The sequence below is a fragment of the Neodiprion virginianus genome, chromosome 5, assembly GCF_021901495.1.
Source record: "Neodiprion virginianus isolate iyNeoVirg1 chromosome 5, iyNeoVirg1.1, whole genome shotgun sequence".
Classification (NCBI taxonomy): domain Eukaryota; kingdom Metazoa; phylum Arthropoda; class Insecta; order Hymenoptera; family Diprionidae; genus Neodiprion; species Neodiprion virginianus.
Genome location: NC_060881.1, coordinates 27,275,983 through 27,288,044, shown reverse-complemented (window position 1 = coordinate 27,288,044; position 12,062 = coordinate 27,275,983). Strand labels below are relative to the sequence as shown.

The window sequence follows — 12,062 nt, the reverse complement described above, 5'->3', positions numbered from 1 at the left end:
CAATATTTACTGATGACGGTTTTTTTTTTATTATTCTACTTAGTAGTATTGAGCAAAGTGTAATATTTATGTTTTCTCGAGGAGCATGGGTGAGCGTGCTGCTAAAATTTGTCTAATTCTTGCATCAGTTCAGCGAACGGAGACGCGATGATATATTAGAGAGAAATGAAAATAAGAGGCATACAAGAAAAGTGTGCCAATATTGAAATTATGCGCAATTCAAAGGAAATTGATTTATACACAGGCGTACGAATATGCAAAGGAGGGAAACGTTTATAGGAATAAAATCGTTACACTTTACAGGCATGGGATATGAAAATCAGAGTACCGGCGCACTTTACTTTGAATAACAATATTGACTTGATAACATATATTATTATTAGGAGATAATTTTACGAACTTAATCATCGTGCACGAAGAGGGGAGATATATAAGAGATGAGGATAAAAATTTTAGGATAAGTCAAAAAAAAAAAAAATAATAATAAAAAACCGCTGCCGACAAAAATTATGCAAGAGAATTGTGATATCTGCGAGAAAGATCGGTTAATAATCGTTAAATTTGAATGCTGTAAAATTTGATCACGTGTTGATGAGTCGCGAGACGTGTAAAGTCGTATTAAATATTTAACACGCGTTGCACGGGTTAGTAGAAATAGAAATATAGTTTTGAAAACGAAGTAAAAAAAAAGTACAATGTAAACCTAAAACTAATACGATTGTTTGCGGGATATTTTGTAAGTAAGAAAATTTGTGTCAAACATTATGACGAGAGTGTTGCAAGATTTGTGAAAATTTTGGAAAAATCCTGTGTAAAAATTGTCAGGCGTTCAATCCTTCGATTCTTGATTTTAGATAATTTTCACATTATATTGTACACTCGAGACAAGTTGTATAATGAAACTTTGAGAGCCGCGCGACTACGTGAAATAATAATGAATACAATTAGACGAGGCGGGAAACATGTGCAAAAAGAAAAAAAAAAAGAGGAATAAAAAAGAATATGGAGGAAAATTAGGGATAATGAAACAAAAGGAGGAAGAAATCAGTCGTTTAAATGAACGAAAAGAGATAGGGGAGTGAAAAAATAACAACGCTGGTAAAAGATTTGATTGGAAAAGAAAGAAAAAAAAAAGAAGGGATACAAAACTGGGAAAAAAAAGAGAATAAAAACAAGTCACTTACCGCAGAAAGCTAATTTTGCATACTTGTGCAATTTTGATTGAACTGAATGAATTTTGTATTTATTTTTTGCAAAGCATAAACGCGAGATTATCTGACGCAATATTCATGCTATCGCGAAATATAAAAGCGCTCGTCAATTCTTGACCGGCAGTCACTCGATATAAAGTGTAGCAAGTAGCCGAAGCGATTCTTCACCTAGCGTCAAATTTCAAAGCTTTCATCAACAAGGATCGAGTTTTATTCGAGTAAAACTGTAAGAAATTAAAAACGGTTATCCGCGTATAATTGAATTGACAAAAAATGAACGGATAGAAAACTGAGGGAAAATAAGAAAAAGGGGAAATGAGATAAAGATACAGTGATCGAAGAGGGCGGAAGACAAACTAATCATTAACCAACAATGGACTATTCACAGTTCAAAACTGAGGTTTCGAAGAGGAGGCGAACGGCACCGACCAGAGAATTGAGTGAGTATTTTATACCTAAATTAGTCAAAATCATCCAATTTTTCATTATCAAGCTCTCTTTCTCTCTCTCTCTCTCTCTCGATTGTAACCAAGATTCCTTACAGAGGTTGAATCTCCTTCATTTTGCAATATTTCGGTGACTTGATACAAAAGCAAAAGGAAACAAATCATTTCAACATATTTTTCAACAGACACTGTCAAACATTATTGTAAATTTACTACACATTTGCTGTGCAAAAGAATTGTCAATTTACGAAATCAGGTTGCAAATTTACAAAATTCGGTGCAGCGATGTAAAATACGATGTAAATCTGTCTTAAATTTGCATGGAATTTTTTCCTACTTTACTAAATCGTACAGTGAATTTATTCTATTTGTAGATTGAATAAACAGTAAGCGTATGGTTAAATTCACTGTTCCGTTTCCAATAAAACTTCCAATACAGTGTAGAAAGTTAGATACGGAAACTTTCAACAGTGGAATACAGATTTGTTTAAATTGATAATCGAAAAAACAAAAAAAACATAATAGAAACCGATTCTAAATAAGATTATTTTTACACCAACAAACATTTGTACGGTTCGAATAAGGAAAATAATCCGCCGAAAATTGTGCCGATAATTATTTTTTTCGTTGATTTGGATACGATTTTTCATCCTGACAGGATTAAAAAAGAAATGTTCATTTTTCATTTTTAATTTCGAACTACGGTTCGTTAAAACTTTTCGCCTCCACCCTTCAGCAAAAATCGCATACTCGGCGCCGATGGAGCTGATTTCATTGGCGGAGGGAATGCCGAACGAAGAGACATTCCCGTTCACGGAAATAAGCCTCAAACTTATAGACGGTTCGAGTTTTACCCTCGAAGGTGAGGAACTCGGTGCAGCACTGCAGTATATTCCGAGTCAAGGATACCCCCCGTTGCTTCAGGTAATGGGAAAATCATTTAGCAGTGTGAAAAAGCTACGAGTTTCGACGTCGAAATGCGTCCAGAATTACAAAAAAAAAAAAAAAAAAAAACTGAGAAATAAATTCCATTTTTTCTCCTTTCTCCCAAAGAATGAAATTTTCATACAACAGTATAATCTGCATGTGTTGGGATGATACATATATGTCTATAAATATATTTTTTTTTTCTCCCGCGAATACGTCATCCAAGGCAGACTGCCGGTCGTCTTTATTCGCGTTTGTGAATGTATTTGGAATATTCTTATCTTCATCTGCATGAAGTCAACCGTATCGCGTGTATTAACTGTGCTGCTATAACATTACGAAATCCATCTGCGTGTTACGCGATTATTGCTATTTCGTCACGTTCGCAATAATATAAAGAGGATAATTTTTTGATCATTTATATTCTCGTTTGTTTGATTGGTTTTTTTTTTTTTTTTTTTTTCATGTCATCAGTTTCACTCGATTCCGATATCCCGAAATTGAAATCTGAATAATTGTTGAACGTCTTTTCGAAACGTTGATTTCTCACCCAATCAGCGCTAGAGAATACATCGTAATGGAAAATCGTTGATTCATCGGACAGATGATAAAAAAGTAAAAATGATGATTTTCCATGAATGTAGAAGTTGAACGATTTCTTTCCAATATTTCCGGCATTTTTTTTTTTTTTTTTTTGTTGTTTTTTTTTTTTGACAGAGAAAAATCGAGTGGCGTAAGAGTGAAAAAAATCTTGTCAAATTCGTCGAGTTTCGGTGATACGCAAAAATTAACATCCATTTGAATATATATATTATATATATATATATATATCGATGAATCGCTGTTATATATCAGCTTTTAAAAGAAATCTCGACATTATAAAATGTAAGCGTATTCGAAATTTCAGGCGCTCAGGGAACTGCAAAGAAAAAATCACGCACCTCCTTTGTGGGAAAGCCGGGATATCGTCGTGGTTTCCGGCGGCCAAGATGGACTCAGCAAGGCTCTCGAAGCGATCGTCGGACCAGGAGATCCCGTCCTGGTCCAGGACCCCTTTTACACGGGTACAGAAGTTGTGGTAAGTGATCCTGAAAAAAAAGAAACGACAAATAGAATGAAAACATGCGTTTCTGCAGAGTTCGATATCTTCGTTGAAAACGGGGCAGGGTTGAAATTCCGAATTTGAAAAGTTCCGAAAGCGCCGAAATCCTAATTATTCGATGGTGAAACTTGAATTAAAGAAATCGAACTTTCACAAAACAACAAAGTTTCGAATGGTCGGAAACCCGACGGATTAAAGTTCCGAAAATTCGAGTCACCAAAGAGAAAAATTCCGAAAATTTACATATACTCACAGAGTAATAGTTTACTCAACGAGCGGGTGTAAAAATTCAGAAAAACCGAAAATCAGAATCACCTGGATTCCGAACATAAAAATATCCAAAATCCGAAACAGAGAAGGATCAAAGTGGCGAAATTTCACTCAGTCAGAAATTCGCAGAACTGAAAATCTTCGATCATTCGAAATTTCGATACTTTGGATTATGTAATTTTCTCAGTTTTGTCCTTTCGGAACTTTGAGCGTCGATTTTCGGATCATTCGAAACATGAATATTTCATCCGAGTTTTGTTTCTTTACTCCAAGTTTCGTCACAAAAACGTTCAGAATTTGGCGTTTTCGTAACTTTTCAAATTCGAAATTTCAACCCCGCCCCTAAAAATCATCGTCGTAAATCTTTGCATAAGATCAGATATTCTGGAATGAGATGTACGAGAGAATAAAAAAGACCCGACAGCAAAACAACAAAATTAGTACCTTACATGTTTATTATTCTATTGACTAAACGTAAACTGCAATATAAGCCATGTGGTATAATTTTTGCACAAAGAAATTGTCGGATCGGTAAAACAAATCCTGACAAATTTTCCCTCACTTGAATAATCATCCTTGCGCTGTTTAATTTTTTTTTTTTGTTTTTGTTTCGTTTTCACCAGCTATCACCGCACAAGGCGGAGCTGATACCCGTCGCCCAGGACGCGTTTGGCGTCGACACCGCGCTTCTGAGGGAAATCCTGAAGGGCCGTAGAGCCGCGGGAAAAAAGATGCCAAAGATAATGTACATCAACCCGACCGGAGCAAATCCCACAGGGTCGGTTCTGCCCCTCGAGAGACGCAAGGATATCTACAGACTCGCCTGCGAATACAATTTCCTCATCCTCGACGACGATCCCTACCACTACATGTACTTCACAGATGTAAGTGAACGTCATCTGGACTCGAATTTTTGATAAATTAACAAATTTTTTTTATACTCTTCTATTCTTAGCGAGATGTTTAGAACTTTGGATCTTGGGAATTGGCGAAATAGCTGCGAAAACGAATTTACTTTGACACCGAAAATTCTATTCAAAACTCTGAAATTTTACGACGTAAAATTGTTGTATTTTTTCCTTAGGTATTGATAAAGAATTCGTAAAGAAATTAAGCTTGCTTTCATAGTCATACGCTTCGAAAATCGAACGAATGATTTGATTAAATTCACGTATTACGAACGATTTCGATAAATAAGAATGACTTAACGACACGAGAAACTTGAAAAAAAGTGATGAAATTTTTGTATACCTATCACGGCGAGGTTGGAGTTGAGAGTTGATAAGCAGCGGCGATGAGATTATTTGAGGAAATATTTTATCGCACGTTTCACGTAAATCTTGCAAAATTTGAACACTTCTGTGTGTGTGTGCAATTTCAGAGATGATATTTTTATCGTTATTATACCGTGGCGCAATGAGTTGAGAATTAAGATTAGGCGGAATAGCGATTAAGAAATAATTGCAACATACATGATAATTACGTAATAATAATTGTAACATCATACGAGAAATTTAATCAAAGAATTTCATCCGTTGATGATCGCACATCGAATTAATTTTAATCATATTCCTCAAATTATAATTTCAGGAAGCTCCAAAGTCATTTTTGTCCCTGGACACGGAGGGACGAGTCATACGGTTAGATTCATTTTCGAAAATTTTGAGCAGTGGACTCAGACTTGGCTTTATCACCGCGGCAGCACCTCTCGTAGCCAGTATCGAAGTTCACATGCAGAGCAGCCACCTTCACGCACCTACAATATCACAGGTTCGTCGAGATGCTTGAATCGATCGCATTGATTTACTCTTATTTTTATTTTTTTTTACATTTTTTTAATCGAATCGTAGCCATCAATTTTGCTCATTGCACTTTCTCTCGTTTTGAAATTATCTCGTTAGATGTCGAGCCTTTCCGTATCGCAAATATTAAGGTCAAACGTATAATTGAAACTTCAATTTATTTATGCGTCACGAAAAGACGCCGATTGCAGTAATCGTACGGCTGTAAGAGATAAGGAAGAAATGATGATTTCTAAGACGTGTATGATAAATAATGAAGAGAAAAGAGAGAAAAGAAACGTCCAAGAAAGACGAAACAAGTTTGATAAAAGTTCGCATCACGGGTTATTTTACGAACTCTGCGACCTCAGACGCGTGTTCGATGCTCTATAATTTTACGTGATAAATCAGTTGAAGTTCTTACCGTTCTCGGTGAAATAAAGATTATTTCGAGAATATAAAAGAAAAAGAGCAACAACACGACACGTCTTTGCGTCGATGTCGTGCAGAGTTCATAACGAAATATTTGCGCACACGCGATCATTGACAACTCTTAAAAATCTTTCATATTATACGCAGGTTATAGTTTACAACCTGCTAAAAATCTGGGGACACGACAGGCTTATGGAACACTTTCGCAGGATTAGAGTATTCTACAAAAAACGGAGAGACGTTATTTCAGCTCTGGCAAAGAAACACCTTCACGGTAAGTCGTAGATTATTTTGACACACGTAAACGATCGGAATAGAATATTCTTCCAAGATTTAAGCAGTTACTCGGAATCGTCGTTCAAAATGTGTTCTGAAAATATTCCACAAGAGCGTGTCACGAGCGTCTTTTGTTTAATCGACTAAACAGGTCTGGCAGACTTCACGATACCGAGCGGGGGTTTTTTCCTCTGGATAAAAGTCCGAGGGGTAAAGGATACCTGGAGGATGGTAATGCAGCGCGGGGTTACCCACGGAGTATTACTGGTGCCAGGCGCAGCGTTTATGGCGGACCCAAGTCAGCCCTGCAATGCAATAAGAGCCAGCTTCGCGAAGGCTTCGTACGAGGATATGAATTCGGTGCGTATTACCGATCGAAATTGCGAGGAGACCGAGAAAAGGTTGCAAATTTTACCCAATAATCCCAATAACGTGAGCTTTCCGTAATTTCAGGCACTGGAAAGGTTCGCCAAGATGATAAGAGCGGAGTTATCGACGATCAGTAACAACAACATCGAGAATGGCGAAGTGTAGACGATCACTCCCATGCCTGAAAATGTGAATGTCGGCAATTGGTGGTAAAAAGATTGGTTCTAGCGTCGGTACGGTACCAATATACCCTTACAACCGTCAGTGCGATGTCCGTAAACGGTTGTTGAAACGCGCGGTTGGACAAACACTGTTATCATCGAGTGATGACCGCGCGGTAGAAGCGAGGTGCATGTTCATCACCACCATGAGTAATCATTTCAAGCGTTAAACAATATTAGATTATATTTTGTAGTACTTAAACGAGTTTCACAAAAAAAGAAAACGGTCAACCTAGATTCGACACGCAAGTAGCAGGTATTAGGGTAGCTTGAAGGTTGCTGCTTTACCGACAGAAACAAAGCCCCAAGCTAACGACGTTTCGTATCGAGAGTCTCGGCGGAGTTTCGAGCTTTCAAACGGTACCGACAGTCAGACTTGTTGAAAGGGATGGCAAAAGCTCATTCACCCTGTTCCATAATCTTGGTTCGGAACGGAAGAGAACTACGTGTACAATTCTAGGATGAATTTGACAGATGGCAGCAATAAGTATGAATTATACGTTCGGGTGGATTTGTACTTTGCGACAAGTAGGCTAATGGGACGTACGGAAAGCTACCGTGAATGAAAAGAAAAGATAACCAATGCCTGTAACTCGCGTTACGCATGACACGTAAGATAAAATAAAAAATGAATAAACGTTCACTTGCGATATCGAACTATTGTAATATTGAACCCCGTAGATTAGTCTTTCCAAAATATTTTTTTTTTTTTACCCGTTTAGCTATTACTTAATTTATTGTATTATATTGTTACATGATCGATGTTTCATACGTCGCTGTGTATACACAAGGCCATGTAAATAAAAATAAATTGATTACACATCCTGACGTGGAGTAAAATTCATATTAAGTTTATATCTCGTTATGCAATCATTTACGGATTGCGGTTGCGAGCCAGTAGCTCGGCTGGTGCGTTTCCTGAAAAAAACCTCGCGTGTAAAACAGTTCGGATATTCACGAATAAGCGATGAGAAACATTTGCAATTTGCATTACGTACCGTCACTGTAGGTACACAAATGTCAGATGTGACGAGCAGATGGATCCAGATTTTATTTCTGAATGCCATTGCACCAGCGACGTCAAGGCACATCAATTAACGATGTTTTAACAATCCGCGTGAGGTGTAGTGCACGAATTTCGACTGATGAACCACCGATCAGATTTTCCAATCCCGATTCGCGCGTCATGTGTATAAAAAAAAAATCAACAAAAATAAAGAGAGAGAGCGATGAAGAAAGGTAGAGGCACACTTGCGTGAATTCAAACTTTGAATAGTTCAACACTAGGATCAGCGGTGATCGAAAATACGAGAATTGTAATTCTGGACTGCATCTCGTGCGCTTGAAAAGTGGCGGGCGGAAGTCTTTCTCTCTCCCTCTCTCTCTCTCTCTCTCCCTTACACTCTAAGACGCTTACCGCTAAATATCCTAACAGCCGGACAATTTACCGGGGATTAATTTAATCTGTACCAATATAAACAGCTGCTGACAATGCGACGGGGATTCAGTTAACTGGTCAGTTGCAAATTGGCTTTAAATACGACTATTCCAAGTCACCGGTGACCATATTACTTGAGAGTGCAATTACCAACAACGGTACATGCAGAGTCAAACGAAGCTGAAGTTGGTAAGGTGGTTATTACTTATTGTAATGATTCACGTTTCCGGTAAAATCGTTATTTAGCAGTTTCAGGAATATCTGAGATACAGTAAATTACAATGAGAAAAAATACACACATGTTTGGAAAACTTGACTACTTCAAAGTCGCTATGAAATGCAAAATAGTCATTTTGCTCCTCTCTGTTTCGTTACGTTAACGTTATTAACTTCGGTCTCTTGATTCAAAGCTCTACGCGATTCCGAGGCAAGCTGTCGATGATTTGAAACATCTTTTCAAATTCCCTGTCGAATAGAATCGAGTCATCTATCGATATCGAATGAAAGAGTCGTTGTAAGTTGAAATTATCGTGAGTAACGTTATTGCGACGATGTATATTAAGGAAACGTGCTTATTTTGCAACTTTATCATTCTCGGAAATTCAGTAAACCGTAAATAAGCAGTGCATACACCATATTTTGAAAACTTGACTCCTACAAATTCATATTCCATAATTGCGAATAGTAATTTTCCCTGAATGTTTCGTTACATCAACTCTACGAACTTAAGCCTCGTGATATCGGTGAACAGTACACAACCGATTGGATCCATCAGAGAACAGACCAAATTAAACGACGAAAGAGTCGGAAGTCAGAGTGACGTTAGTTTCGTTAAACATTGCAGTTTTCACTACAATTCGGTTAGCAATCAAGGTAGGTTCCACTATTATAAAGGGGTAGTTGTAGCATTCTCGGATACTCTAATCAAATGCCGAAGGCAGCTAATGAACAAGACAGTCTGTTGTTCAGCTGTACCATACAGCAGCCACCTCCGTTCAAACTTGAACAGATTAAATCCAGTTTAACTTCAGTTCAAAATCCCTATCCCGATGAATAATTAAAAAATTGATTCACAGTATACGAGTAGTACGCAGACAGTATCGCCTGTTTCGAAAATCGACAATCCGTTATCGGAACAATTTGTCACTGTCCTTCCCCAACATCCGCCAGCGATGGATTTCCAGCTTTGGTTCGAATAGGTTCTCCTCCTTCCACCACGACGCGTATACATAATATTTCCCCGGTATACATACCGACGTATCTCTTTATCCCGGCAACATCACCCCGAGAGATATAGTGTATATTAAAAGACGTTCCGCTGTAGTGCTGGTATCACCCGCAGGGGATCACAGCCGATCATACAAATGGCGTGATTTCCGAGTCCGTTGGGGGCAGGGCGGTGGATCTGATCCGCGCAATTCGTCGACCACCACGCGCCCCGAGTGCTGCCGAACTTGTATCACCACAAGATTCTTTCCGTTGTTCCGTTCCGAAGCATCCGGCGATGGAATTCTTCCATCACTTGAACCCATTCATGCCACACTGTCAGGATGGTCATTGATTACAAAGTCGCGGTTAAAAAGTTTTCGAAACCAAAGTTGATCGACACTTTGTTACGATGTCTTCATGAGTTCACGTTTTAACGAAGTCGAGACAACACCTCATCGGAGGTCAATCAACTTATATCCACAGCAATTGTTTACTTTGATCGGCACATTCTCTGAGCATGATCATAAACCATATAACAGAACTTCTCCAATGATGCGATAGCCTTTGCATAGAGTTTCGTATAGTCGCAGTTATCCTTAGAAGGTATCGTTAGAAGATGGAGCGACGGTATCAATTTGACGACGCGGTGCCGGCACCCCGATGATCCTCGATGACTCGAGTCAAGAAGCAGTCAGAGAAGGGACCCGCGAGTGTTTCGCGAATCGCTCGAGTAGTCAGGTACATACGACAAAGACATCACCAGAATCGTTACGACTCCGTGAAAATCTGAGTGGGCGGTAAACGCGCCCTTATATCCTCGGGGCCGATAAGCACAAGGTGCCCTACCTCCGCTGCGGCTGCCGCGAGATTTGCAGAAAACTGCGGACGAGTCAAGAGGAGTAAAAGAGAGGAGAGACGAATCGGGGATCGGGATGAAAGCAGCGTCGGTAGCTGGATAGGAGAAGGGCGAGGAGGAGGGCGAAGGTGTTATTCCCGTGGGTGGCTGTTGCGGAGGTGGGCGGGGTGTCGGGACGCCGGGAGCTGCGGGGTAGTGCAGTTTCGTGTTGGCATTACTCTTGATTTCCGTGGTGACGTCGCCGGCATCCAGCTTTCGGCCGCCCCGTGTGTCTTGCGCTACAGTACCGAGCGAGCGGGGAACCACCACCTTCTGCCGTACCCAGTGTCCGTGAGAGCCAACGCCGCAGTGGCCGTTGTGTGAGTGCGCGCTGCTCCGCTCGCGCACACTAATATGGATCCTGGCGTGCGTGTGCCTGTGCGTGTCGAGCGCAGCGCGAATCCCGGGATATTCGCAGGACGAAACTTGAATAGCACAGACACGCGCACAGAGTTCTTCCGCAATCATCCTCCGGCACCGCGCGCGTACGGCTTTTCGAGAAAAGGGCGCGCTCAGCCATTACGCAGGACATAAAAACGCCCTGGAATATTATTCCCAGTATACCGAGAGGCATGGATATAGAACTGGATTGTGTCACCGATGGAACACATTTACAAACAAAACTCATGAAAATTTAGAGAAAATAATCAAGCTGTAACGAACCGTTATGTATGACACTCTTTGGGAGGTGGAGCACCAACGCAAAACCGGAGATCGTTTCTTTCGTGGCAATTCGAACCTAAACTAGTGATGCGAAATTCTTTGACGATTCTTGAAGAATTGATCTTTCGGGCGTTGGATTAATCCATTTTTCAAATATTATTGATTATTATCGAAGAGCTTCTTTTTCTGTACAAATCGATTGATTGTTACCTAATTGAGTCATTAAGAACAAGTTCCTACAAAAATTTAACGTTATATCTAGTTTGTATTTTATATTGAGTTGAAATATTCTAATAAATAACGACTCCGCACTATCTGATTACGTCAAAAAGCTAACAGAAAACTTCAAAATACCACTTATTTGCTGTCAACAGTAGCACACTGAATAATAAATCGAACGCTGTCACTAATTAGTTCACTTTTGCTAAGCGGCCTAGACAAATTCTTGTTATAGTACGTTCTATTCTTTATTTTAAATTAGCTCATTTGTTTTAGTAACATTTTGTCGATTATTCAGAACCGATGCTGCTATTTTCATCCGATACATCGATGTTCAGATTCGGAAAAGCAAATATTAACTATCCAATTTTCAGATTCTTTTATTTTCTGACATCGCTAAGCTAAACTAATTCTAATTATTCATAAGTGCAAGCGATCAACTAGCCGAATGAATTATAAACACAAAAGTCCATGGCTGTTCTTCGCAGTATTTTTGCTTTGAGTCGATCGTCGATCAAAGTATTTCAAAACCGTAACGAACGCAGTATTTTCAAATTGACAAAGAAAAATAGAAAAGTATAATAAGTCTCGAGTTCGAAACAT

General features: G+C 39.2%; 1 protein-coding gene across 1 annotated transcript; it reads left to right on the top strand.

Moving 5' to 3' along the window:
• Nucleotides 1-1,330: 1,330 nt before the first annotated feature.
• Nucleotides 1,331-7,863, top strand: LOC124304949 (kynurenine/alpha-aminoadipate aminotransferase, mitochondrial-like). The gene is made up of 8 exons (XM_046763764.1): nucleotides 1,331-1,651; nucleotides 2,394-2,581; nucleotides 3,492-3,662; nucleotides 4,580-4,840; nucleotides 5,547-5,726; nucleotides 6,317-6,443; nucleotides 6,597-6,805; nucleotides 6,899-7,863. Exons 1-8 carry the CDS (start codon nucleotides 1,585-1,587, stop codon nucleotides 6,977-6,979), a joined length of 1,284 nt encoding a protein of 427 aa, XP_046619720.1. The 5' UTR covers nucleotides 1,331-1,584; the 3' UTR covers nucleotides 6,980-7,863.
• Nucleotides 7,864-12,062: the final 4,199 nt, after the last annotated feature.

Coding starts and splice junctions, on each gene's coding strand:
- LOC124304949 (XM_046763764.1), top strand. CDS start 1,585: ATGGACTATTCACAGTTCAAAACTGAGGTTTCGAAGAGGAGGCGAACG. Junction 3,663..4,579: donor ACACGGGTACAGAAGTTGTG/GTAAGTGATCCT, acceptor CGTTTTCACCAG/CTATCACCGCACAAGGCGGA. Junction 5,727..6,316: donor ACGCACCTACAATATCACAG/GTTCGTCGAGAT, acceptor TATTATACGCAG/GTTATAGTTTACAACCTGCT.